The following is a 23,815-nucleotide window of genomic DNA, read 5'->3' on the forward strand; positions in this document are numbered from 1 at the left end:
GAATGCTATTTGGTGCATGTCAATATGAAAAACGTTCCATCTCTATAATAATAATAATTACCTTTACACTTCGCTGGTTATTGAGCCCGTTAGTATAATGTTTCAAAATGATAATATTGATGGAACTGCATCCCCAAATTTCATCTAATGTTAAAAATGCATTCCAGTCGTCCACCAAAATGCAGCGTATGGCACTAGGTGGTTTCTTGCACCTCTTAGCGGTGAAAGAGTGAAAAGAAAACCCCTTTTTGAGGCAGCCCATGCCACATTGACGTGATGCCCAAAGGTGACCGACCGCATAAAGTCGCTGGCGTAACAAAATATGGGACCACGTGCTCAAACGTATTGTGACGCCATTGCGGAAAGTTTGAACCTTATCCGTCAAGATTGTCCCTTTTAAAGTGGTCTGGGGGAAAAAAAAAAAGATGAATATTTAAAATGGAAAGTTACAAGATCTATGTGTTAAAAAGAAAGATGAATATTTAAAATGGAAAGTTACAAGATCTATGTGTTTTTCAATATGGGTACGATTTTTTTTTTAAATACGACTATCATTGGGGGTTAGCGAGAGAGAGAAGAGTAAACCGTGATCTTCTACTTGCGATTGACTACATCGATCGGTGGTGCTCACTATTTTACAATACGTGGTTTGCGTGTCAGAATCAATCAAAAGTAATCTGTGAATTGTTCACACGCATGGACTTTTGTAAGTGGATCTGGAATTTTACATATTGTAAAGTTGTATAATGAAATAAAAAATCTCCATGCAGTGCACGTTGTTTACTTATTGTAGAAATATACTGGTTCAAAAGAGGGAATTATTGACATGTTTTACATCTCCCTGTCATACTAATGTTGACGTTTGCGAGTGACCTATATTTCCAAGTGTGCGCTTCTCGTCAAACTTCTTTAAAACGTAAACGCGCGTGCAACCAATCAAAAGACAGGAACAGCATAGGTACGCGTGTTTTGATTTACAGCACCGCCCGGTATTGTGAGAAAAGGCAGCTTTGACCAGGAAGACAAATTGCCGCCTTTCACCCGCGCTGCAATACTTTAACTCAAACGTTTCTTTAGCGGAAGGACACGCTTGGTAGTGCTTCGGTGCTATATAATTTGCCGCGGCACCGCTTGCGCCCGACATTGGATTCCTCGCTGTCAGCTTTAGCGTGTACGTCTGAAGGGTCTCCGTTGGCAGCGATCAACCATCAACATGGCAGTTTAAAGGCGGGTGGCGGCAATCTGCGCAGCGGCATCAAACGGGCAGGGCATCGGCGAAGTGCACTGGCGATTTTTGGCAAAATGGCGTAAGTATACCTTATTTCTCCGAAATGTTGGCTGTTTGAAAGCAGAACAGGAAAACATACTTCAAGTCATCTTGTATAAGACCCCTACACAATCAGAATAGTGTTTACATTTGTTGCGTCGTGAGTTTGCTTGTGTTCGTTGACAATATCGACTGATATTTGTGAAAGGAGTCAGGCGCTGGACGAGCCAAGTTTGCGCCCCAACCCGCTGCGTTTGGCTTGCTTGCTCGCTCAACTGTCAAACATGTCGGACAACCGAATTTGACAGTCATTCGTCCAAGTCGGCGTGTATGTCGACTCTGGCTTTTGTTTATGTACATGTAATGGGTGACAACGTGGCGTGGACAAAATGGCGTCAAGTAGTCATGCCCCCTTGGCGGACTACTTGACTGGAAAATGGCGGGGCCCGCTTTCCCGGAGGGGGCGTGGTCACCGGCCTCGACATGACCAAATTAGGAAATGTACTCCGACGGCACCAGGGCTGGCCGAAACGGCTTGGCGTCACGTGACGCCACATTGGATAACGATTGGCTAAAGTTAGACTCGACAGTTGAACGATTTTGGTATGACGTGAAAGTGACACGAAATTTCCCCCATTTTTGATGTGTTTTTTTTTTAAATGAGCAAAATAGTCAATTGCATTGTCAAAGCAGCAATATTCATGCACGCATTTGTGATTTGACATCATTATCTGTGTGACAATTTTACCCCGAATAAATCCTTTAATTTGAACACGTTTAAAAATCAATGAAAATGAACTGTGTCGATTGTATACACCCTTTTCTTGTACACTTTTACCACAAAGGCATTCACCAATTCTTGTGAATGTGAATAATGATGTATTTGTGGCAAGCTGCGATTGGTCCTTGAGCATCAAGTATTTCTGATGTTGTACTATCAAAGCAGCGCTAGTTGACAATAAAGTTGAAGATTCCATTCTCCTTCCCACCTCGTGAAATGGACATTTGTCATTTTGCCCGCAGGTCTCTCTTGGCAATTCCCGTCAGCTTTGCTGCAGTCGACAGCAGTACCGAACGTCTCGACTTGGGAACGTCCCCGCACTCTGCCGTACCCGTCTTACAGCTGACCACACGTCGCCGCAGCCATGATGCTCGCATTGGAGGCCGTGGAGGCCCTGTGCTCAGGTGAGTGAGTGAGTGAGTGGGTGAGTGAGTGGGTGTGGGTGGGTGCCACCCAACAAATGTGGAATTGGAGGTCAACATCCCTACATGGTAGTAGTCACTGTTTTACAATCCAAGCCAGATGTCGTGCAAGTAAGACTAAACAATGACTTTTAGATTGTTGGCTCTTTGGCCAGCATTAAAATACTACATAACAGTTTGTCGTTATAATCAATGACTCACGAAACACGTCAACGTGCCTTTTGTTAACTGGCGAATGGGCTCCGCAGGGCCCTCATTTCTGATGGCTGACCCAATGGGGCCCCTTCTGGACCAAGATGATGAGGAAGCGCTTTCACCCTCCTCCTCGCTCGGGGGCGAGGTCCCGGGTTCGCCCCCCCTCTCGCTGTCCCTGTCTCCGTACCACACCTTGCTGTCGCCCCCCTCCCCCTCCTTCCTGGTAGACAAGGCGGGATCCGACGTGACCTCTCTGCCATGGCTGGCCGCCGGCGAACTCCTCCATGCCCACGTGGGAGCCGAGCACGCCCAAGGTGAGCTTGCGCTCGTATCATCTCTTGCTTGCTGAGAAATGACGTTTATTATTATGCGGTTGGTTTTAACATGCGAGGGGGGGGGGTGGAGCAATATTTGAAAAGACATGTCAAAATAGAATGAAAATTGAAATTGTGTAGAAAGTGATTTTCTAAGTGTTCGTAATAACCTAAAAAAAAAAAAAAAAACATTCAAGGCATTACATCTTCTGAGGTGTTAAATATGGGTTTTGTTTTAAGATATGAACACAACATAAATTGTCATTAAAACATAATTAAATATCCAGGGGGAAAAATTCTGATTAGTTTAAAAGAAAACATTATTACTGTCAAAGGAGTGCCACGTAACTAATCTGGTTGTGGAGTGCAGAAACTGTGTCAAACATTTGGCTCGCAAATTATCAAAGCGGCACGAGTGCCATTGGGCGGGCGTGGCGTAATTAGTCTGCCGGGACCGGCCGGCCAAGCCGGTTTTTGCCGGCTCCCTCGCCCACTTCAACGACCTTTCAAAATATAGTAGACGTGAGCGGCCACCGCAAAGGGGGAGGGGAATGCCACTCCGTGACTTCCTGGCAACCGATTGATGTCATTTTCAACTTGGGCCAACCCATGAAATGCCGCTGCTAATTGTCACATGCGGCTCTCGGTCACAAGTCCGACGATGAGCAACGTGCGGTCTAATGTGGGCGGAGCCTTGCTCCTGATTCGGGAGGACATCTCAACCAAATGGCACGATTTCATCTTACCAAAAGTCAGCTAGCTTAATGCTAATGAAGAATGTAAAAATGCCCAAACGGCATGATCCATAAATTCGGAACCTTGCGAGCACGAGAGGGAACGTAATCGAAACGTTGACCTGTCCGCAGACGACGCCTTTGCCGGCATGGACTGGATGTCGGAGAAGATCGACCTGAGCGACTTGGACCTGGAGTCGCTCATTGGCTCTTGCTCCTCGGACGAGCCCCCCGCGTCCCCCGAGGACCTCATGGCGTCCCTCCGCTCCCACGTGGATCTAGACCTGGAGCCCTTCCGCGTGGCCCCGGGGCCTGAAAGCGATGGGCAGCCGGAGCTGCCCGCTGTCCCCGCCGAGGTGGTCATGGCGTTGGAGCTGCCCGCTGTCCCCGCCGAGGTGGTCATGGAGTTGGAGCCGCTCGCTGTCCCCGCCGAGGTGGTCATGAAGTCGGAGCCTTGCTCCCCGGGCCCGCCTCACTCCCCGGGATTCTCCGAGAGCGGCGCCAAGTCGCCCCTCCCGCAGGAGGTCTTCATCAAAACAGCATCGCCGCCGTCCAGCGACTGCGACAGCGACTCCGGCATCGAGTCTTCCGCCGGCTCCCCCCGCACCAAACCCTACGACAGACCCGAGCCCCCTTCCGGCTCCTCCTCACCGTCCCCGAAAGTCAAGTCGGCGTCCGGCGCTCCCAAGGTGGTGGAGAAGAAGCTGAAGAAGATGGAGCAGAACAAGACGGCGGCCACGCGCTACCGCCAGAAAAAACGCGTGGAGCAAGAGCAGCTCAACGTGGAGCGCGAGGCCCTGGAGAGCAGGAACCGAGAGCTGGCCGAGCGTGCCGACGCCATCAGCCGAGAGATCCAGTACCTCAAGGACCTGATGGAAGAGGTCCGCAAACGCCACCGCGGAAAGACCAGCGCGGCGACCAAATAGGAAGACCACGAGAGAGTCTCTACGAGCTTTTGAGCCGCTGTTGGATCCCCAAACACAGTACTAAAAAAAAAAAAAAAAATCTGCTTTCATGTGTAGTTTCAACAGTTGGATTCAAAAAAGTTCAGCCCAAGCCTCAAAGGCCATCCATCGCTCAACGTTTAAGCATAGCTACGATGGGCTGCTTTTCCAATCTAAACCAATTTTTCCATTCAGAAGGGCTTTTGGATACCCACCCACCCACCTGGCGTTGTTGATTCATCATCCTGAAAGTCTAGCATTAACATTATTATCCCAGACAGCCACAAATTCCCCTTAGCAACCTCCTTCTAGTCCAGATAAGGGCCTCTATAAGTGGATTTCAGTTTTCTTAAGGCTTGCCTGCTCGCACAAAAGTGTGCGTGTGCACTGTCCGACGCAATTTAGCTAGCCGGCCGGCGCTCGATCTTTTCATTTTTATTTAATGCAATGCGTTGACGTGCCGGGTAGTTGCTGTGCTGCGCTCCGCTCGCTCTTTTCTTGGCTTGTACAAATGCTCTCTGTTGCGATTGTTTTTTTTTTTTTCAAATCAACTTTCTCTGTCGCGACTGTTTTCTAATAAACTTCTGTTAGTCTCAAGCCATCTCAAGCCATGTCTCGCTGGTGTTCATTTAACCTGTTTTTCATCTTTATCACTTTACATGGGTTTATTTAATTGTACTTCGGTCTTGCAATTGGCAATGTATTTTTTTTTTTTTGAAAGAAGCTATAACTAATAGAAAACTGATTAAAAGCAAAGCAATTAAAAATAACTTGCAGTGGTCATGCGCTCACAATTGCAGAGCACCTGACTTGCACATGCAAGCTAGCTTCACGAGCTCAAGGCCTCGTACATGAGGGCCCAAGTTAGCATTTAATGCAATTATGTCCGTCCGCAATCCCTCCTGCTCCTCAGATGACATTCAACGTAGATGAGCAGCCTTTTTGGCCCTGCAACAACTTATTTTCTTTCCCAATGTTCTAATTGAAGTCTTGGGACTTGGTGGGCTAACCTAGAATCCTGACCATCGTATTTTTCGCCCAATCATGTGAAAACGTGTGTTGGAATAACTTAAATGTTCTTCGAAATGACTGCAACGTTCAATCAAAAGTTGAAGAACCGAGATTTCTTGCTGCAAAATCTGGGTGCGACAAAGATTGCGTACACCACCCCCTTGCGGTCAAATTCTGCTACTACACTACATTTTCTCCTTGGCTGGATTTCAAACTTGCAGAATTTCCAGTTTCTGGGTAAGGCCGCATTATATGTAATCTCTGGTGTGGCTGCTCACCCATCAAGTAACCTTTGAAAACTTATTTCATATTTTGCATCAAGCATCATTTCATCAGTCTGATTTATTGCATTTTTAATAAAGGTGAGATGTTGAAAAATGTGAACAAAGGTTGGACTCGTGCAAAAGATCAAAAAGGTGGCACCGGTGTTATCGGGAAGGACCGTTTTTCTTTTCTTCCACGGTCCTGCCAAAATATTCTTTCTGGAACTGCTGGAACTCCTCCTCGGTGAAAACCGACGGCGCCTCTTTGGGTTTTTGAGCGACGGATCGGTCGGGGCGATCCCGGGATTGTCTTCCCGTGTTGTAATTCTGGATCTGAGTGTCACACGGACGACAGGCTCAATCATTCCTGCATTTTCTAGACAGAAATGTATAGAAAATATTCACTTTTAATGTGTGCGATTCGGCCGCTTCCAAGTTGGTTCTCGTGAAGTATTGGAGGTTGTTGGTCTTTATCTGACTTTTGTCCTTTGTCTTCCTGATCTCATCTGTCAGCAGAAATGAGCTCATTTAGTTCTTGCCCACAAGGAAAGTGGCACAAATCTGGAAGAGGCTGAAAAATGTGTAAGCCAAAAGTAACATTTGAACTCTCTTACTGTCTTTGGAAAATGGTTTTAAAATCATATTGGCCATGTGCACATGAATTAGCCTTGGTGTGCGCTTCGATTGGACCATACTGACCCAGCGCACACTTGATCAGCTTGTCCTTGACCGTCGCTTTGCTCTTGCCGGGCCCGAGTCGCCCCTGCAGCCGCTTCACCTGGCGGGTGACGCCCTGGCGGTTGGTGCCCACCAGCGCCTTTGCCGCCGCCGTATTGGGCGTCCTCGCGTGCTGCTTCTGCTGCTGCTTTTTCTTCTTCACATTTCCACCTGGCAGGAAACACAGCGCAGATTTCAATTTTCCACTGCCGCAAACTGGTGGCTACATTAACCATTTAAGGCTTCATTTTAAATCAAAGTCTTCATCTAAATACAGCTTCGACAGGGAATGTTAATCACAGCCGCGCGTCGTTAGTGTTCAAGCATCTCGGCGTGGTTACGACAGTTTGCGGCTAACGTTAGCCGGCTAGCCATCGAACGGACTCCAAGCGTACTTATGTCGTTACTGAGCAGCTCGAGTCCTCTCCTGACCAGCGAGGCGGACATCTCGAGCTATTCCAGAGCGTTTTGCTTGCCAAGAAATCCAAATTGCAACGGTTCAAATGACAAAACACGCACGAAGGCGTCAACATGTGAAGATTCGTGTCAACATCCGGTTGGCTCACAATGTGCCGTAATCGGGCGGAACAAAATTGCAATGCAAGAGTTCCGATTTAGATGCGACACCGAATACTAAGATTATTAACACTAGCGCTAAAATAATCCTTTCGTTTGTTTGTTTGATTTCATGAATTTTTTAGGGAGTGGGTTGAATAGTTTTACATATCTGATTTTGAATATTTGATTTGAAATCTGATTTTAGATCACTTTTTATTTTCTATCTATTTCAGCCTTAACATGACCCTTCCTTGGTTTTACTGCTCATGTAATGTATATATATTTGAAGATTTGGACAATCAAACGTGGTCCCAAAAATAGTTTGATTAGTTGTAGATTAATTGTTTATTGTTGAACCTTTTTTTCCGTTTGACAATATGAAAAAGAAAATCCCATGGGGGGGGGGGGGGGGGGGGGGGGGCGCAGCCCCTTGTGGGCGTGGTCATTATGGTACCGCCTACTTTTCATCATCTCCCCTCCATCCCTCAGTGAACTAATGGACATCATTTCAGTACTTCACTGTGAGCTCTGCCAAGTCGGTAAGTTTCTATAAGTTTCTTGACCTTTATAAGTTTCTATACTGGCAGAAGTAAACGTTTCTATAGTATATATATTTGTTTATATGCATAAGTGTTTTTTGAAACACATTACAACATAAGACAAAGATAGTGACATTCAAACAGAATACTTAAAAACTTTTGCAGATTTTTCTCTGTGTAGTATTGTAAATAATAAAGGACACGGGAACAATAAACAGTCCAATGCTTTTATTGATTCTATTTGTTTGAATGAATCAGCCGATGAATTGGAAATGGATTTGCCCAAATTGGACTCGGCATCAGGCTGTAACAATGCGTAGTTGTCGGGCCCTGTCTTTTTCTCATTGACTTTCTTTTAGCATGCGCCTTCATTGACTTATGTTTGGACAACATTGACGAAACACACGCTTGCTTGAAATAAGTTTGAAACTAACAGAGATAAGAAAGAGCCTGTTGGCTGTCTCGTTGCTCCGTTTGGACTTTCCCTCCATCGCTCGCTCGCTCGCTCGTTCGTTCGCTCGCTCGCTCGCTCGCTCACTCGCGGTTAGCTTGAGATGGAAACCGGCGTGAAGTATAAGCGGCGCGACCAACGTGATTCACCACTTCCTGCCTCTGACTGACACGAAAGTGAGCGCTGCCTTTAAAGAAGGCAACAACAAACGAGAAGGTGTGACAACACTTTGTGGAAAACGACTACTAAAATAGAGGTGTGCGTTGTGATTTGCCGTGTGATTGATTTATTTATTATTATTTTATTCAGATATTGCTCGAGCTCAGATCTTCACCCCCCCCCCCCATGCTTAAGGTCAAAGGTGCTAGTGAGCGATGTCCGCCGCCATCTAGTGGTGAACACTGTTATCACAACTTAAAACTGCTCAGCGAGAGGAAACAAAGCTCACAGATGTTTTTGGAGATTAAAAAAAAAAGCGAAGCTTTACAAGCGCGATGTGGCCAGACAAGACGGAGGAAGTGAGAGCGTGAGAAACGGCTTACTTTGAAAGTGGGAATCAAACCGGGAACACGTTGAAGGGCGGACTTGCGAGGCCGTGCGTGACTGCCGTGAAAGCAACGACAGCCACTAATGGAACATACTGACCTGTTTTTTTTTTTGGGGGGGGGGGTTACCTGAACCACAAAAACAATTACATGTGGCTCGTGACTTCCGCTCAACAAAGGAAAAAAAAAAACAAGTAAAAAGCATCCACGCCTAGAAAGTTACGTTTTCACCACAATTGTAATCTCGCATTGGGTGCAAAAGGCAGGCGGCACCTTCAGGGACTGGCTGAACATGTCGCTATCTGTCTGTCCGTACCCGTGCAGAGCAGAGTTCTGTTTAGTTTGACTTTATTTTTAATGTCGGTCAAGACGACTTTTTTTTTTTTTTTTTAGGTGGCACCACATGCAAGTTTGGCGTTGCTTTCAGTTGAGCGACCGTTCCATCCATCAATCCGTCCATCCATCCATCCAGTTTGGTCCAACTCTGAAGAGGCTTGTCTTGTTCGCCATGACGTCAGATGGCAAAAAATGGATGCTGCCGCTGCTTCCATGACAGGTCAGGCCTTCAAATGAGGGCATATTAGCCATGCTTGTTTTTCTCTCTCTTGGGATTAGGTCCACAATGATGGATATTTGAATTCTATCCTGTCATTTTGAAATGGAATTTGGTTGTTATGGAACAGTTGTGCACTTTTTCAAATAGAAAGCCAATTGGTGTCATTGATTACATCTGTTCAAAGAACTAAATCAAAGCACCTCACAGGTGAATGGCAAATCATGGCTATCATTTCCACTTCTCTTTTTCCGTGGTGTGTGTGTGTGCGTGCGTGCGTGGCCAGATCGAAGAGGAGGAAGCAGTGAGTTCTACATCCCGCATCCGAAAGTGAGCCAAGCATGAGGAGCACTTTTGTTGTTGTCGTTCTTTTGTCGCTTGGGCTCGCTGCCGCCGCCAGCGGCAAAGTAAATTGTTCCCAACACAGCAGTAAGTTGGAGCCTTTCTCTACTTGTCTTTGTTTGCATTAATCATGAATCAAAGGACGGTCGAGTTTGCAACATTGAGTGTAAGTGAGCCATCGTAACATTTCGCCCCGTTTCAAAACTCGAATGATCAAATTGGGCATGCATAAACCTATGAAAATGAACACTTCGAAAAGATGAAATGTGACTTCAAAGTTGAACACAACTGAACTGCACTTAGTTCATAAAATCATTTAAGCATCTGACACATTCTCGACAGTTTGAACATTATTTTGGTTTGGTGATTCTTTTGCATGCCACCAGGGGGAGCCCACACGCACGCACACTTTGGGGAACGTGCCAACGCTTTGGACTGTACAACCATTTTATTTTGTTTTGACTAGTTGGAAAGTCCTTTTTTTTTCTCATGTAAACTATTTGTTAAGTGCAAGATCAAACATTAGAAAAAATATGACGGTCATTAAAAAGGACAACAGAACAGGATATTTTGCCTGTAAACATTTTTAAAGCGTTTTCATCATAGTTGTCAACAAAAAGGTTGGATTTGGATTTGAGTTTTTTTGTCGTTTTAGGGCTGATCTGCTTCAACGACTACAATCGAACCATCACGTGCGTGTGGAACAGCTCGGACGCGCTTATGGGCGGCGGCGGCGGCGGCACGGCGTGCAGCCTCCACGCCCAAAGGATCAATACTTTATCGGCGTAAGGAACAAGCGTCTCCCATTGCCGATGAAACGGCATTTTTGTACTTCATACAGAGCGGTCAAGAGTTACTTTGCAACCTCCAAGTGTGTAGGTTGCAAGTTCGGGCTTCAAGGTTTTCTTACATTTTCAAGTGTTTTGGCTCGTTGTGATTTCAGGGAACGCCGATACAAGTCCGAGTGTGTTCTTGGGCCGCCGGCCGGGCGGACGCTTTCCTCACTGCGGACGTGCTCGCTGGTCTTCAGCAGAGACTCCATTGTGAGTCGCAACACTAACCCCGATTGAAGATTGAAATGTGTTAAGAGGCTTCATTGAGACAAAAGTAGTGATTTGGTGCCATCGTGTGGCAACTTGGTTCTAAGGAAATAGCAGGTTCTTTTGAAACAAAAGTAGTGCTTGTTGCGCCTGGCTGCATTTGGAAGCAGTTAGGAAGCTTTTCAGGACGGGGGGGGGCTTCATTGTCATTCATTTGTCATTCCACCACGACGCTGCGCTCAGTTTCAGAGCAACCATGTACTGAAAGTCCACATCAACTGCTCTGACGTAGAGATGCTCTACAGGCCGGCCTGCCACGGTGAGTACGCCACGTCCAAAATATGTAATTGGTGCTCGAGCTCAAGTGGCGATAATAATGGTCTTAGCGACTTGATGCTAGCTGCTACTATTTCCACTGACTTTTTGAGCGTTTTTATTTTTGTAACCAACCTGGGTTGCGTGTGCGTTTTCAGTGAAACTCCCTCCTCCGGGCAAGCCTCAAATGAACCAGAGCAGCATTTCCTGGGCGATGGCCAATCAGCACTGGTCGTACAACTTCCAGCTGGAGTGGAAGCTGGCGGGCGAGCCGTGGAATGTGTGTAACTGACTCACGCGCTTGTCCCAACACACGCTCAAGTTGTTTATGACAAGCACTGCTAGTGAGCGCTACTGCTACTGTACATTGCAAGAAGCTCAATTATATGAAACTTAATTGATACAAACTTCATTGTCTTAAAAAATAAGACCTTATTTCGGTCGTCTTTTTTTTCTAAAAAGAAATCTGACTTTATTCTGTAGATGTTCTGCCTTTTGCGTTTCAAAATAACATATTTTATTTCAGTCCTGACTTTTTTCTTACAACTTTCATCTTGTTATTCCATTTTGTTGTTTTCTTTTCTTTTTTTAAAAAAAAAGTGCCCCCACAATGCTCTGATATTTTCCCTCCCCTACAAATTTGTTTTTAATATGCTGCCTTTTTTCTTTCAAAATATACACGCGTATTGTTGTCGTATGGGCGAGTGTAAGCATCAAAATACACATTTGACTCCACCAGGGGGCGTCAGTGCGCAGCGAGCCACGGTCCGAGCTGCGTTTGGAGCGGTTGAGGCGAGGGGCGGCGTACGAGGCGCGCCTTCGGGTGAGGCCTTCGGACGAGGAGGAGGTGGAGTGGCTGTGGAGCGACTGGAGCCCTGTCGCACGCTGGACGTCGGATGTGGGCAAGGACGCAGCGCCCCCTGCTGCTGGTGGGTTGCACTTCTACACACTTGCGCGCCAAAAGTGAATTGATTCCAAAGTTGTCTTGTCGTTGTCAGTCTCCTTGCCGTTGGTTTTGGGGGTGACCATCTCAGGCACCGCCTTTGCCGTCTTTCTGGCTCTTCTGCTCTTCAGGGCGGACAAGACCGACTGGTAGGCACTTCAACACGCTCTGCCATGGTGGGGCAAATAGTTTTTGGAAAAAAAACTATAATCATTTTAAAATGAATGACATTAAAAATATTGATTTATTTATATAAAATGATCTATTTATTTATTTTAGGCGTTACGTCTTCAAGAAGATTCGAGGTCCACTGCTCCCAGACCCGGGAAAGTCCTTCCTGCACAACGTAGGTTTGCCCGAGCGAGAAGCGACTTCTGGATGGCTCCTCCGCCATCGATTCCCGCCACCTTGCGCAATAGGAAAAAACCTAAGAAATAAAGTTCCCGACTTCTGCTCTTTTCCAGAAGTGGGAAAGGCCTCCTTTCAGCATTGAGAACTTGCAGTTCTTCCTGCGGCCTGTGGACATCCTTGCCGTGATGTCCGCAGGAGGTGCGGACCCCGAAGCCCCCGGAGGTCCCGCAGATCGTGAAGATCCCCGAGACCCTCTGTACCCTGGAGGCTCCAGGGACCTTGATCATCCAAAAGCTCTTCTGGAGAAGATGACGATGATGATGAAGACCACCGCACTTGGCTTTCCCCCCCTCATGGACTTCCAGCTGTGTCCTCCTCCCATTCCTGTAGCCTCACTCACTTTGGGCAACCTGAAAGCGTGTGCGCCCGACGACCCCTACGGCCCCACGGGGCCTCTCGCGGACCAAGACCAGGACGGGCAGATGAAACTCCTCCTGGAAGCTCTCGGAGGGTTCTCCCGGGGCGGCGACGAGGTGACGCCAGTTATTTCAGACTATGAGAAGATCGAGAAGGTCCAGAGTGAACATTTAGAAGAGATGGGTGGTAAATGCCAAGGTGAAGGACGATTTCCCTTTGAAGGGATTTCCCTCAAAGACACCATTCAAGTGAGTTTGGACTACGAGCACTTTCAGACGCTGGGCCACCGCGACGGGCCCGAACTCTCCAGTTCCGATTCGGGCATCGGCGGCGTGGCCGAGGAGCACGGAGGCCCCGAGGAGAGCTTCGAGGACGAGGAGGAGCGAGCCCCCGTGGTCCACCGTCCTCCCGGGTGTGAGTCCCCTTTGGGCTTCCGTGGTCCAATTCTGGAGAGTCTCCAAGCTCTCATGCTGGACGCACCAGACTTGGATTATGGATCAGTGGAACCGTCCAGCGATGGTTATATGTCTCTTTGTCCTCAGGATCACGTCACAAGTTGAAGGACAGCCACATTTCTGGTGGGGACGTTTGAATGGGAGCGGGAACATCAATCATTGAAGCGTTAATATGCTGAACAAATTCTGCCTGTGATTTTGCTCAATGTGCCGCTGCTGCTTCATCACTTTTTTTTCTTCTTCTTGACAGCCTGCAGATGGTTTCAATGAAGACAGTGAAAGTAGAGACAAGTGATATTTTCCACAGAAGCTGATGTGGAAAATAGGCCGAGACACGACCGTGTTTTGCTAAGTACGGATTTATTTTGGGCTGGGGAAACGCTTGCTCTTATATAAGTCGCTGGCACACTTTAAAAAGTGCACTTCAAATGAAAATACATTAAGTGTAGTTACCAGGCTGCATTTTTCATATTTTTTTTCTTTTTCCTCCTCCTCCAAAAAAGACGACAAGAATGTTTTTAAGAAAACTGTTCCTATTCTCCCTGTCTTATCCTGTGGTCTGGGTGGTTTAGTGGTTAGACTGGGAGGAGGTTTTGAGAGTCCGGCAGGAAGTGGACAAGAAGCAAAACCATTACAGAAGAAAAAGAAATAAAAAAACAGATTGCCTTCTTTTCCTCCTTGCACGGCTTAGTGTAAACAGCACGAGACAAAAATCAACGTTTGTGTGTGTGTGTGTGTGTGTGTGTCAGTCGAAGTTGAATGTATTTTGAATGTACTTTTTTTTAAATGCCATTATTTTTTTATTCCTTTGTGAAATAGGATGATTATGATTAAATAAAAAAAGATTTGTGAATGAAGGCGTGAGAATGACGGAGGGAAGCTGGAAGAGCCTCTGCAATGGTTGTGTGCGTGTGCACGCGCCTGTGCGTATATTTGTGTGCGCGTAGGACAAAGAGGCTGAGACTTTGCTCTCAGTTGTTCCTCTTCGAAGTGGAGCGCCAGAGCTCCTTTGTTCCCCCTCTTCCTCTTTTTCTTGGTGTGCTGAAAAGGTAAGACCCCCCCTCCCCCAAAAAAGTCGTTTGGTGCGCGTGCATGTACTCGTTTCTTATTTGGTGCACGCGAACGCGCGTGCGCGCTCTCGAGCGTAGGTGGGGGTTTTGCTCTGGCGTGTATACGTGGCCAAAGTGATGTTAGTTGATGCAAGCTTCGCGGGGGGGGGGAATTGAAGCGGACGGTGACGTCACGCTTGTGCAGGCGAATGACTTGATTTGAATGGAACATCTTGCACACTTTTCGTTCCAATGTGCTTGAATTAGTTGAACTTCAAATACTGGGGGAGGGGGGGGCAAAACACAAGCAAGTCGAAATACATATAGCTGAACACAAATTTGTCATTTGTTTTTGAAACTATGTCTATGATGTATGAAACATCAATGATTGTTGGTCCATTTTATATTGAAGCGGAATTATTTTTTTTCGCACTAATTGGTGCAGAAATGAAGCTAATGCGTCCGTTCTTGTGTTTCTTTATGGAACACTAAATTGGGGTGTCTTTTGAAAACATGCGCATTCGCTTGAAATGGATCCGGCACATGGTTTGCGTTACGTAAGCCGACGGACAAACTGGAAAAACTATAAAGGACGGACGGAGGCCGGGAAATCCCACTCTGAGTCGGAAAGGATGTTTGGTTGGTCCGGATGGTTTCATTGATGGCGACCCGGCTTGTGTCCGCAGGTGCGCTGGTCCAACATGAGGTCCCTTCTGAGCTTCCTGTTCCTGCTGCCGCTGGCGTGCTGCCTCCCGTCGCCGTCGCGGCCGGCGGGCTCGCGCTACTGCCGCCGGTGCTGCGACCACCTGGATCCTCAGGCCTCGGCCCCCCACTACCGGCTCCCCGAGGTCCGCACCGTGGTCAACATGACCATCCTGAAAGGTAAGGGGCGGGCGTTTTGATGGCATCAAGCATAAAGCTAACGCGCCTTACAAAAACAACTTAACTAGTAGTTTGAGACGGAAACGATTGTTGGAACTATTTTGGGCCGACCGCAAACTCACAGGAGCAGCGCAGCTCCATAAAGCGGGAGGAGGAGGAGGAGGAGGCGGGGCCCACATGGGGCATTCTGGCAATTCCATCGAGTTGTTTTCCGTTGTGTTAAAGAAACGTGAAGCCTAAAATGGTTTCTTGGGGTTGCAGCTTAAATGGGGGCATAAAATAAAGGTCAAAAGGTGACATAGATGGCAAATGAACATTTCCCCATTCTGCTTTGCCGCAGGCGATAAAGGCGACCGAGGGGACAAAGGCACGCCCGGCAAGCCCGGCGCCGAAGGGCTCTCGGGTCCGCCGGGCCCGGCGGGACCCCAGGGCAGCAAGGGCCAAGCGGGCGCCCCGGGGGACCCCTGCAAGAACCCGCGGTCCGCCTTCTCGGTGGGCCGCCGCAAGTCCCTGCACAGCGTGGACTACTACCAGCCGCTGGTGTTCGACACGGTATTCGTCAACCTGCACGAGCACTTCAACATGTTCAAGGGCAAGTTCTACTGCTACGTGGCCGGCGTCTACTTGTTCAACCTCAACGTCCACACCTGGAACTTCAAGGAGACTTACATGCACCTGATGCACAACCAGGAGCAGCAGGTCATCCTGTACGCGCAGCCCAGCGAGCGCTCCATCATGCAGAGCCAGAGCGTCATGATGGACCTGCAGCCGGGCGACGAGGTCTGGGTGCGCCTCTACAAGCGCCAGCGCGACAACGCCGTCTACGGGGACGACGTGGACGTCTACATCACCTTCAACGGGTATCTGGTGGCCCCCGCCGGACAGTGAGACACCGCGAAGCTTAAATGGTCTTTCGTGATGACGTCATTGATCGATCAGATCAAATCTTTATAGGCATTCTATTTTTTTGTATAAAAAAAACACAATGCGATTATTCAAAAGTCTACACAAAAAACAAATGTCGCAAAAGCTATGAAATGTTTCTTTCTTCCTTCAGACAATATTGTGTATTATTTATTGATCCCCGTCGTTCCGCTTTTCACCGCTAGAGAGCAATGTCGAGCCATTTGCTATGAAACGTGCGTCAAGATAGTAAGTCATTTATCAGCTGAGGCCTTACGAATGCCATTTCAGACATTTTAAAGAGGAGTCAAGCGAGTTTTGTTTATATTTAGTTTTGAGCAGAATGGGGTTCCGAACTCCGCACTCCATTTCACAAGGTGACGGTAATGCGCCTCATGTTGTTTGCCAAAGGCCATAAAACATAAGTAGAAGAAGAAAAAACATGGCTCCGGCCGTAAACACAGCAATCGGGGCTAGCAAATCTTGGAATGAAGTAATTAGTCGTATGTTTATCATTTTTTTCCCCCTGTGATTTGACTTTTATTCTAAATGCGTTCGTGTTTTTGAGCTGTTGTTTATTTATATTTTATACATTTTGACTAAGTATTAATAATTCGGCGTTCGTTTCTTTTATGGTCAACTCGCTATTCAATTTTATTATTGCTATTATCTTTATTATTATTATTAGTAGTAGTATTAGTAGCATTATTATAGTATTATATTTTAGTCCTCGCACTTTTTTTGTCCCGCAATTCCTTCGAAAAAGTTATGCCCCATCCATTTTCAATGGCATACTCAACATTTACATCGCTCCTATCTGAAATTTACTTTTAACTCATTCGAGCAAGCACAAGTGCAGTGCAAAAATTCAGATCGACTCTTGTTCAAATTGGGAAAAACTGGGGTAAGGTAGAGCGTTAACCGGGGAAGAAATTCAGCGCCATTTTCTTTTCTTTTTTTTCTTTTTTTTTTAAATTGTTGTTATGGTAAAGAGAGGCCAGCAAAATCACCAACTTCACCCAAAGGACATTGCAAGCCAAATTTTGAAAACGCACATTATGAGAGCGAATTGGTGCGTCACTTCTGCTGTTCCCGTCTTGGCCACCTGAGGGCAGCCTAAGACAGACTGAATAGCTGTCCACAGAGGCTTAGCTCGTGACCAAAAATATGACGGTGGGATGCTCCTGGTGAGACGATGACGTGGGCCGTGACGTCACCAGAGCCCCCCATCCTCCTCCCATGCCTCCCCTCCTCCTCCTTCTTCCATCCGGCGGCATCGCCAAGCTCTCAGGCCGACAGGAGCGCACCGAAGGCGGCCGCCATCGTGTCCGTGCTGTCAACTGTTGATTACTGGCCGACGTCAATGACTCTTGGAAGGTAAGCGGATATCATTTGATTGGCTTGTTTTGGGGGGGGGGCTTCATTTCTCCATTGCTTGTCTTGACCGTGTCGCCGAGCAACCGCTCCAGTGACAGATGATGAGAAGGAGCTGGCTGGCTGGCTGGCTGGCTGGCTGGCTGGCTGGCTGGCTGGCTGGCTGGCTGGCTGGCTGGCTGGCTGGCTGGCTGGCTGGCTGGCTGGCTGGCTGGCTGGCTGGCTGGCTGGCTGGCTGGCTGGCTGGCTGGCTGGCTGGCTGGCTGGCTGGAGGATGAGGAGAGAACAAATGGTTGGATCAGCATTTAAAAACAAAAGTTGTTTCTCACACTTAGTGGCAAGGTCGACGGTATTTTACACTTTGTAGGCTTTCATGGTTGCTTTCATAATAAACAAATTGCGTTTCTGTTAACGTCATTTTTATGAAATGCATCTCCATGGAAAAAAACAACGTACCAATGTAAATGTTTTAGCAATCCGAGTTGGATTACCAAATTAACATTTTGCATGGAACGTTAGTGATTATATATATATAAAATTTCGATATGATGAATAATATAAAATTAAAACGATTGACATTATTTTTTTTACATTAGTTGAATGAAAACAGTGACTCTCTCATTTAAACCTGTAACTAAAAGCTAAAAGCATAGCCAAAAACACTAATCAAATATGGGACTGAATTAAAAAAATATATATTTCATGTCCATTACTTACAAAATAAACATTTTTATTTATTATTTGTATTATTTTTTGTTATTGTTTTATTATATATTGAATTTAAAAATATATATATATTTCATGTCCATTACTCACAAAATGATTATTATTTGTCGGTCAATAGGTGCTCCGAAACCACAAGCACTATTTGTATCATGAATAATACAAAGGGGCACCAAGTTGCTGCGTGCTTGTCAATAGGCTGTGTACCTAATGAAATGACCTGGCAAAAGCTCCACTTTCTCACCGCTAAGTGGGCTTGCTGGCGAGTCCTTGAGTCATCATCATCATCCTCCTCATCACCACAATGCACGCGGCGTCCCCGGCTGACTGGCCCGTGGCCTGCTCATTAGCAGCCATCTTGATGGAGTGAGTGCTTAGCGGGGCTTGCCGAGGCGCTGCCACGCACGCACCCCCGCCCGACCGTCATTTCAAGTCTTTTTTCGTTCCTTTTTGGGTGGGGAGGGGGCGGGGGGTAGCTCGTTTCTGGGCCAGGTCACTTTGTATTCACAAAAGCTGCCATGAAGTGGGAGAGACGCTGAGATGTGCTCGGCAAGCATCAATCCAGATACCGAGATACTTTAAAAGCAGGCCTGAACCATCTGGGAAAATAAAGCAAGAGCAATTTTTTTTTTGGGGGGTGGCAATAGTTTTGAATCAAGACAAGCAAAAAAAAGATTCTTTCTGACGATATGAGATTTATTAAGAATCAACGTTTGACAATGTTTGACATTTAGCCCGTGTGACACACGATTAACGTATAGCTTGAGCGATGAATGGAAAGTGACGCGACCAACAAGCTCAAGAACCGAAAGACGTTTAGTAGCGCGGCCAATGAAGACAAAAAGCGACATTGGCCGCAAAGCACTTGCTTAAAATGATTGACGTGTTGGAGACGTCCAATTAAAGAAAAAAAAAAAAAACGGAATAATAACGCTCATTTTGTCTATTGTACATCTGCAGGCTCTTCATGTAACGTTTGAAGTAAAAAAGAAAAAATGTAATGTCTTATGAAAGCGACATGATCGGCTCTCCGGAACACAAGGTGCTCCGCGCGCGTGCACGTGTCGACCATGTTTGCATCGTCTTGATTAAATGACCAGAAGCAGAAAGCAAGACGGAAGAAGAGAATGTTTTTTTCCTCCCCTTTGCTGTGTGGTTGCCATGGCGACGGTGACATCACTCGGCTTCCCGCCTCCTCTTGGCGCGCTTGTTTGGGCTTCCCTGCAAAAGATGCTCGGCGGTTCTTCCCCGTCGTCTCCGTCCTCTGCTGTTGCCTAGCAACGGCAGTCAGTCACGGCAACAAGCGCGCGCGACGGTCGCTAGGCAACAAGATTCAAGAAGGTGCCGTCACTTTTCCAAAGCGCTTCGTCGCCTACGCGTGTTGACATTTTTTTACATGCCGATGTTGTTGAAATCATTTTTATATTCGACATTTTGTTTTGCTTTCCTCGCGCGTGTGTGTGTGTGTGTGTGTGAGGATTTCATGTGATTGTCGATTGTTCTACTTTTCAGGTTTATGAACAAGCGTGTTCCTTCTAACAAGAGATACCAGCCCACGGACTACGAGCACGCAGCCAACTGCGCCACGCATGCGGTAAAAGACGTGCGCGCGCGCGTAAATTATAACTGCGCACTGTAACTCACATGCCAAGGCAGTAGGTGGCAGTATAGCCCAACTAAAATAAGTAGCTGCAAGTCAAACAGACGTCAATTCAGCTCAAACCGAACTTGAAGAATTTGTGTGGACAGATATTTTTCTAAATAGACTCGCTCATTTGTTTTTTAATGAAATATTCAATTGATCAAAAGTTGAATATTTGCTCGTTTTCAGTGCCACTTCGTTTCTCAAACTTGACGCACAAGTTGAATTTGTTCCGTGACCATGCTTGTTCTGCTAGTTATGGATCATTCCGAGCCTGCTGGGCAGCTCGCTGCTGCACTTCCAGTCGGAGGACCAATGGGAGCGCGTGTCGGCCTGGGTCTACGGAGCCGGACTCAGTTCGCTCTTCACGGTCTCAACGCTCTTCCACACCGTGGCCTGGAAGAAGAGCCACCTTCGGTACACGCGCGCGCAGAAAAAGAAAAGAAAAGAAAGAAAGCAGGCCACCCATGCCACAGAATGTGCAGCAACCGCTCGCGTGTGTCTTTGTGTTGCTGCTGTTCAGGGACGTGGAGCAGTGTTTCCACATGTGTGACAGGATGGTGATCTACTTGTTCATCGCGGCCTCCTACGCCCCCTGGTGAGAGGCACGCGTCAGTGCGCGCGCGCGCACCAGGTAGGGCTTGCGGCTGGCTGGCTCGCTCGCTGACGCTTTGCACCCGGCAGGCTGAACCTAAGGGAACTTGGACCTTGGGCGAGCCACATGCGCTGGCTGGTGTGGGTGATGGCGCTGTCAGGGACCACCTACGTCTTCTTCTTCCACGAGAGGTCCATCATCTATTTTTTTATTTTCATACTTTGATTGATTCTTTCAGTCTCATCAATTTCATGATGTATCTGCGGCAGGTACAAGATCGCGGAGCTGATCTGCTACACGGTGATGGGCCTCTTCCCTGCCTTGGTCATCCTCTCCATGGTGAGCGCTTCTATCACGACGGGCGTTCAATTCCATCGCGGCCAATTGATTGGACAGGTGCGCTTAAGGTGGAACCAAATCAGTCGAATCCACCAATACGGTCAATCGAATCAATCGACGTGGACAGAAAGTCCAAATCGATTTCTGACGGCTTTCCCTTGTGGGGGTGTTGCGGGTCCACCCAGCCGGAGCAGGCGGGCCTGTGCGAGCTGCTGCTGGGCGGCGCCCTCTACTGCCTGGGCATGGTGTTCTTCAAGAGCGACGGCATCGTGCCCTTTGCCCACGCCATCTGGCATCTCTTTGTGGCCATGGGCGCCGCCGTGCACTACTACGCCATCTGGAAGTACCTCTACGCCCGGCCCGCCAACCCCGTGCGCACCTCCAGATGATGGACTCGGGGGGGGGGGATGCCGACACTCCGGGGGGATGCCGCATGCGTGCGCACGCGCGCGTCAGTGGCGTCCGCCGTCTTTCCGCGTCAAATGTTTACATTCCGCCCAAGGAGGCGCTTCTCGTTCTTCTCGCGGCGGTGCGAGGTGTGTTAGAAATTTCGACATCATTTATTTGAGTGGACTATTTGGACCGGCTGCCATTATTTTGATCGTGTAAAACAGGACTAATTTGAAAGACGACTAATTAAGGAACATGTGAGCAATCGTGACGTGGACTTTTTTTTTTTTTTCTCCTCCGTTGTGGATTCTTTTCCCGTGTCCTTTTCATTTCTGGTTTTAATCACGACTGACTGGCGAGAACCGATTCAGTTTTTCTTACCTTGGTTCAGGTTCTTGTGCTCGGTTTCCAGTGACCAAGGCTAATTGCATGACATCGACTGCTTTTCCGATTATTTCCGGTTGTTGATTTAAATTGCAAGGTGAGTGGCGAAGAGCTTTGAGGACCATTGTAGGAAACATCTCCATGAGGATTTGTGGCAGCTGTGACTTCTTAGTTTTACTATGTAGATGATTTTAGTGGTTGCTTTTAATTGTAGCGTCGGCGGTGGCTGCTTATTGTGGCTGTACGAAAAGAAAAGCCTGACATGAGGTCATGCGGTAGATGTGATCAAATGTTGTGGATTATTTCTATTGGTTGTGCTTCCTTCTATTGTGTGGTTATCATGACTAAGTGGCAAGGAGCAATGGCATCCCTTATTATGCTTTGTGGATGACATGAATTTTTTGGTGCAATGTATCCGTTTATCGTGACTACTTGATGGGGATCGATCAAGTCTATAAGAATGATATCACTTGCGACAATGCGTGAGCAAATACTTTGCGCATTCTTTCTAGACATTGGCTTTTCTATCTGTTGTGCAAAATGGCAACCAAGAGTGCGCCGTCCGCGACTGACATTGTAAAGTACGAGACAATCTGATGGATTATTTCTACTGGTTCTATTTATTCGTCAATTGTTTCATTTATTTTGGGACACTGTGCGAGTGTTTGTTGTGGCTGTCATTTTGCTTTTATGGCCATTTATGAATCGGCCATGATTGTTTTTAATCTTACGACCGTCAGTCGACTCTATTTTTTCAGCTTGGCGCTTCTGTTCCCAGTTGACCATGTGACAGACAGTAGGTCACATTTCATTTTTCTTACTTTTTGGTACAAATGGACACTGCCAGATGTTGTGTTCTTCTTACTGCCTGCCACAAGTGACGGCACGGGTCAAGAGCAAAAGTTTTAGAACACCGGCCGGGGCAATATGCGGGGCAGATGTTTGCTCGAGGCGTTCTAATACTTTTGACGTGCCGTTCACGCGCCGAATGTGAACGCAAAGCCAATCGACGTGTTTTTCAACAATCTCAGGTGTGTGCGTGTGCCGCCATCCGACTCGTGAATCCGCAGCCTCTGGTCTATGTTTACGCGTGACCCAACACACACACACACACACACACGCACTTATTTGAATTGATGACGTGTGTGGGCTGATAGCTCGGTCCGCTTTGACACAGCTTGCCTTTAATGTCGCATTCCTAAAATGTTAATCAGAGAAAAATTGGGGTTAAGGATGGGGGATTAAGGTCGGGAGTTGGGATTGGGAGTAAAGGTCAGGATTTTGCTCCTTTTGGCACATTTTGTGGACTTGGAGTCAGTCTTTCTTACGCCCTCTTTGATTGAGAAAACGTTGGGGACAATTTGGGTCTTGCCGCAACTCCTCGTTTGTCTTTTTGCGTCACTCACTCCGAGTGCGGCCCTTCACATGACGTCACATCGACTCGCGCTCTGTTTTCCCTCTGCTGTGTGTGACCGCGAAGCTGCTGACTTTTTGGTTCATTTTGTGTGTGTGTGTGTGTGTGTGCGTGCTTCTGTGTTGCGACAGGCCGACGTGATGCTTTGCTCTTTTCTATCGCTCTTGTAATAAAACAGCGTAAGGAGCTTTTTCACGCAGCGGCTCGCCACTTTGGTCAGCGTTGGGCTCATTAGAAGCGCATTTTATTATCGCAGCTAGAGACGCACGCGCCAAGGAATGACGGACGACTCAGCAGATTTGTATGCGACTACTCTTCGAATGTGATAGGGCGATGTAATTCAAAGGCCAACGAACAACGAAGTGTTGAAAGCTTTGGTGCAGGCTTGTGCAATCTCTAATGTGTCCCATATCACTACACGCAAAAGGACGTGAAAATAGCGACTTTGTGAACATTTTCAACTAATATTAAAACGGGCAAAACTGATCAGAACATTGTATTTTGTGTATTTGTCACTTTATTTGACTGTGATCCCGAAAGAGTCTAATAGTGAAGAGGTGTAAAATGCTCGCATGAATACATGTGTTACTTTTCAGATAGAGAAAATATTTTTTGAACAAATACGTGTACTATACATTTGGATGAAATGCATATACAAGTAAGTTTTTACAATCTACATTATAATAATTTTCCATGCATATTGTGTGAACCTTATCACAGCTTGCATTGTAACGTTTCCGTGCATTACCGCTGATGCCCACCAGAGGTTGCTGTCTGCACATTCGGGCTTGGCCTCGGGCGGCGCTGTGCGGTGCGGTGAGGTGACTCGGCCATTTCCGTTACCACTCGGCTCTGAAACCGCCGCCACCGACGGTGGAATGCGGCTGCCGGGAGCCAGCGGGCATTGCCGGCCGGGCCAGGCGGCGAAGATGTACGCACCCAGCGGCTGCTCGGTGCCCGAGC

General features: G+C 47.2%; 5 protein-coding genes across 7 annotated transcripts; 4 read left to right on the top strand and 1 right to left on the bottom strand.

Annotated features, from left to right (window-relative positions):
* Positions 1–1,123: 1,123 nt before the first annotated feature.
* On the top strand, positions 1,124–5,264 carry atf4a (activating transcription factor 4a). The gene is made up of 4 exons (XM_049720005.2): positions 1,124–1,307; positions 2,291–2,452; positions 2,719–2,979; positions 3,846–5,264. The coding sequence occupies exons 2-4, from the start codon at positions 2,413–2,415 to the stop codon at positions 4,637–4,639; spliced, it is 1,095 nt and encodes a 364-aa protein (XP_049575962.1). The 5' UTR covers positions 1,124–1,307; positions 2,291–2,412; the 3' UTR covers positions 4,640–5,264.
* Positions 5,265–5,992: 728 nt separating this feature from the next.
* Positions 5,993–7,239, bottom strand: rps19bp1 (ribosomal protein S19 binding protein 1). The gene is made up of 4 exons (XM_049720016.1): positions 7,044–7,239; positions 6,631–6,819; positions 6,337–6,437; positions 5,993–6,264 (listed from the first exon to the last, which is right to left on the bottom strand). The coding sequence occupies exons 1-4, from the start codon at positions 7,093–7,095 to the stop codon at positions 6,097–6,099; spliced, it is 510 nt and encodes a 169-aa protein (XP_049575973.1). The 5' UTR covers positions 7,096–7,239; the 3' UTR covers positions 5,993–6,096.
* A 386-nt stretch (positions 7,240–7,625) lies between these two features.
* LOC125968696 (uncharacterized) lies at positions 7,626–14,014 on the top strand. The gene is made up of 11 exons (XM_049720026.2): positions 7,626–7,745; positions 9,135–9,297; positions 9,581–9,723; positions 10,292–10,421; positions 10,580–10,679; positions 10,920–10,995; positions 11,150–11,271; positions 11,731–11,920; positions 11,990–12,083; positions 12,214–12,280; positions 12,399–14,014. Exons 3-11 carry the CDS (start codon positions 9,636–9,638, stop codon positions 13,260–13,262), a joined length of 1,731 nt encoding a protein of 576 aa, XP_049575983.1. The 5' UTR covers positions 7,626–7,745; positions 9,135–9,297; positions 9,581–9,635; the 3' UTR covers positions 13,263–14,014.
* Positions 14,015–14,055: 41 nt separating this feature from the next.
* Positions 14,056–16,112, top strand: c1qtnf6b (C1q and TNF related 6b). Of its 2 annotated transcripts, XM_049720036.2 has the most exons (3): positions 14,056–14,206; positions 14,893–15,088; positions 15,429–16,112. In XM_049720036.2, the coding sequence occupies exons 2-3, from the start codon at positions 14,908–14,910 to the stop codon at positions 15,974–15,976; spliced, it is 729 nt and encodes a 242-aa protein (XP_049575993.1). In that variant the 5' UTR covers positions 14,056–14,206; positions 14,893–14,907; the 3' UTR covers positions 15,977–16,112. The 2 variants fall into 2 exon arrangements, with proteins under 2 accessions (XP_049575993.1, XP_068506931.1); XM_068650830.1 differs by lacking the exon at positions 14,056–14,206 and having other exon boundaries at positions 14,527–15,088.
* Positions 16,113–16,659: 547 nt separating this feature from the next.
* Positions 16,660–23,338, top strand: LOC125968699 (monocyte to macrophage differentiation factor 2). 2 transcript variants are annotated; one of them, XM_049720031.2, is made up of 7 exons: positions 16,660–17,368; positions 19,601–19,682; positions 19,987–20,147; positions 20,254–20,328; positions 20,415–20,516; positions 20,595–20,721; positions 20,850–23,338. In XM_049720031.2, exons 1-7 carry the CDS (start codon positions 17,187–17,189, stop codon positions 21,051–21,053), a joined length of 933 nt encoding a protein of 310 aa, XP_049575988.1. In that variant the 5' UTR covers positions 16,660–17,186; the 3' UTR covers positions 21,054–23,338. The 2 variants fall into 2 exon arrangements, with proteins under 2 accessions (XP_049575988.1, XP_049575990.1); XM_049720033.2 differs by having other exon boundaries at positions 16,687–17,368; positions 20,595–20,664.
* Positions 23,339–23,815: the final 477 nt, after the last annotated feature.

Source organism: Syngnathus scovelli, chromosome 5 (assembly GCF_024217435.2).
Source record: "Syngnathus scovelli strain Florida chromosome 5, RoL_Ssco_1.2, whole genome shotgun sequence".
Classification (NCBI taxonomy): domain Eukaryota; kingdom Metazoa; phylum Chordata; class Actinopteri; order Syngnathiformes; family Syngnathidae; genus Syngnathus; species Syngnathus scovelli.

What these genes read in the sequence shown, in the direction of transcription:
- atf4a (XM_049720005.2), top strand. Translation starts at nt 2,413, where the DNA reads ATGATGCTCGCATTGGAGGCCGTGGAGGCCCTGTGCTCAG. An exon ending in CGTGGAGGCCCTGTGCTCAG is followed by an intron (nt 2,453 to 2,718) that starts GTGAGTGAGTGA and finishes TGGGCTCCGCAG; the next exon opens with GGCCCTCATTTCTGATGGCT. An exon ending in GGGAGCCGAGCACGCCCAAG is followed by an intron (nt 2,980 to 3,845) that starts GTGAGCTTGCGC and finishes ACCTGTCCGCAG; the next exon opens with ACGACGCCTTTGCCGGCATG.
- rps19bp1 (XM_049720016.1), bottom strand. Translation starts at nt 7,095, where the DNA reads ATGTCCGCCTCGCTGGTCAGGAGAGGACTCGAGCTGCTCAGTAACGAC. An exon ending in GCTGCTCAGTAACGACATAA is followed by an intron (nt 6,820 to 7,043) that starts GTACGCTTGGAG and finishes GTTTCCTGCCAG; the next exon opens with GTGGAAATGTGAAGAAGAAA. An exon ending in CCGAATCGCACACATTAAAA is followed by an intron (nt 6,265 to 6,336) that starts GTGAATATTTTC and finishes TGTGACACTCAG; the next exon opens with ATCCAGAATTACAACACGGG.
- LOC125968696 (XM_049720026.2), top strand. Translation starts at nt 9,636, where the DNA reads ATGAGGAGCACTTTTGTTGTTGTCGTTCTTTTGTCGCTTGGGCTCGCT. An exon ending in TCTTCAGCAGAGACTCCATT is followed by an intron (nt 10,680 to 10,919) that starts GTGAGTCGCAAC and finishes CGCTGCGCTCAG; the next exon opens with TTTCAGAGCAACCATGTACT. An exon ending in GAAAGTCCTTCCTGCACAAC is followed by an intron (nt 12,281 to 12,398) that starts GTAGGTTTGCCC and finishes GCTCTTTTCCAG; the next exon opens with AAGTGGGAAAGGCCTCCTTT.
- c1qtnf6b (XM_049720036.2), top strand. Translation starts at nt 14,908, where the DNA reads ATGAGGTCCCTTCTGAGCTTCCTGTTCCTGCTGCCGCTGGCGTGCTGC. An exon ending in CAACATGACCATCCTGAAAG is followed by an intron (nt 15,089 to 15,428) that starts GTAAGGGGCGGG and finishes GCTTTGCCGCAG; the next exon opens with GCGATAAAGGCGACCGAGGG.
- LOC125968699 (XM_049720031.2), top strand. Translation starts at nt 17,187, where the DNA reads ATGACGTGGGCCGTGACGTCACCAGAGCCCCCCATCCTCCTCCCATGC. An exon ending in ACGTCAATGACTCTTGGAAG is followed by an intron (nt 17,369 to 19,600) that starts GTAAGCGGATAT and finishes TCTACTTTTCAG; the next exon opens with GTTTATGAACAAGCGTGTTC. An exon ending in GCGGCCTCCTACGCCCCCTG is followed by an intron (nt 20,329 to 20,414) that starts GTGAGAGGCACG and finishes TGCACCCGGCAG; the next exon opens with GCTGAACCTAAGGGAACTTG.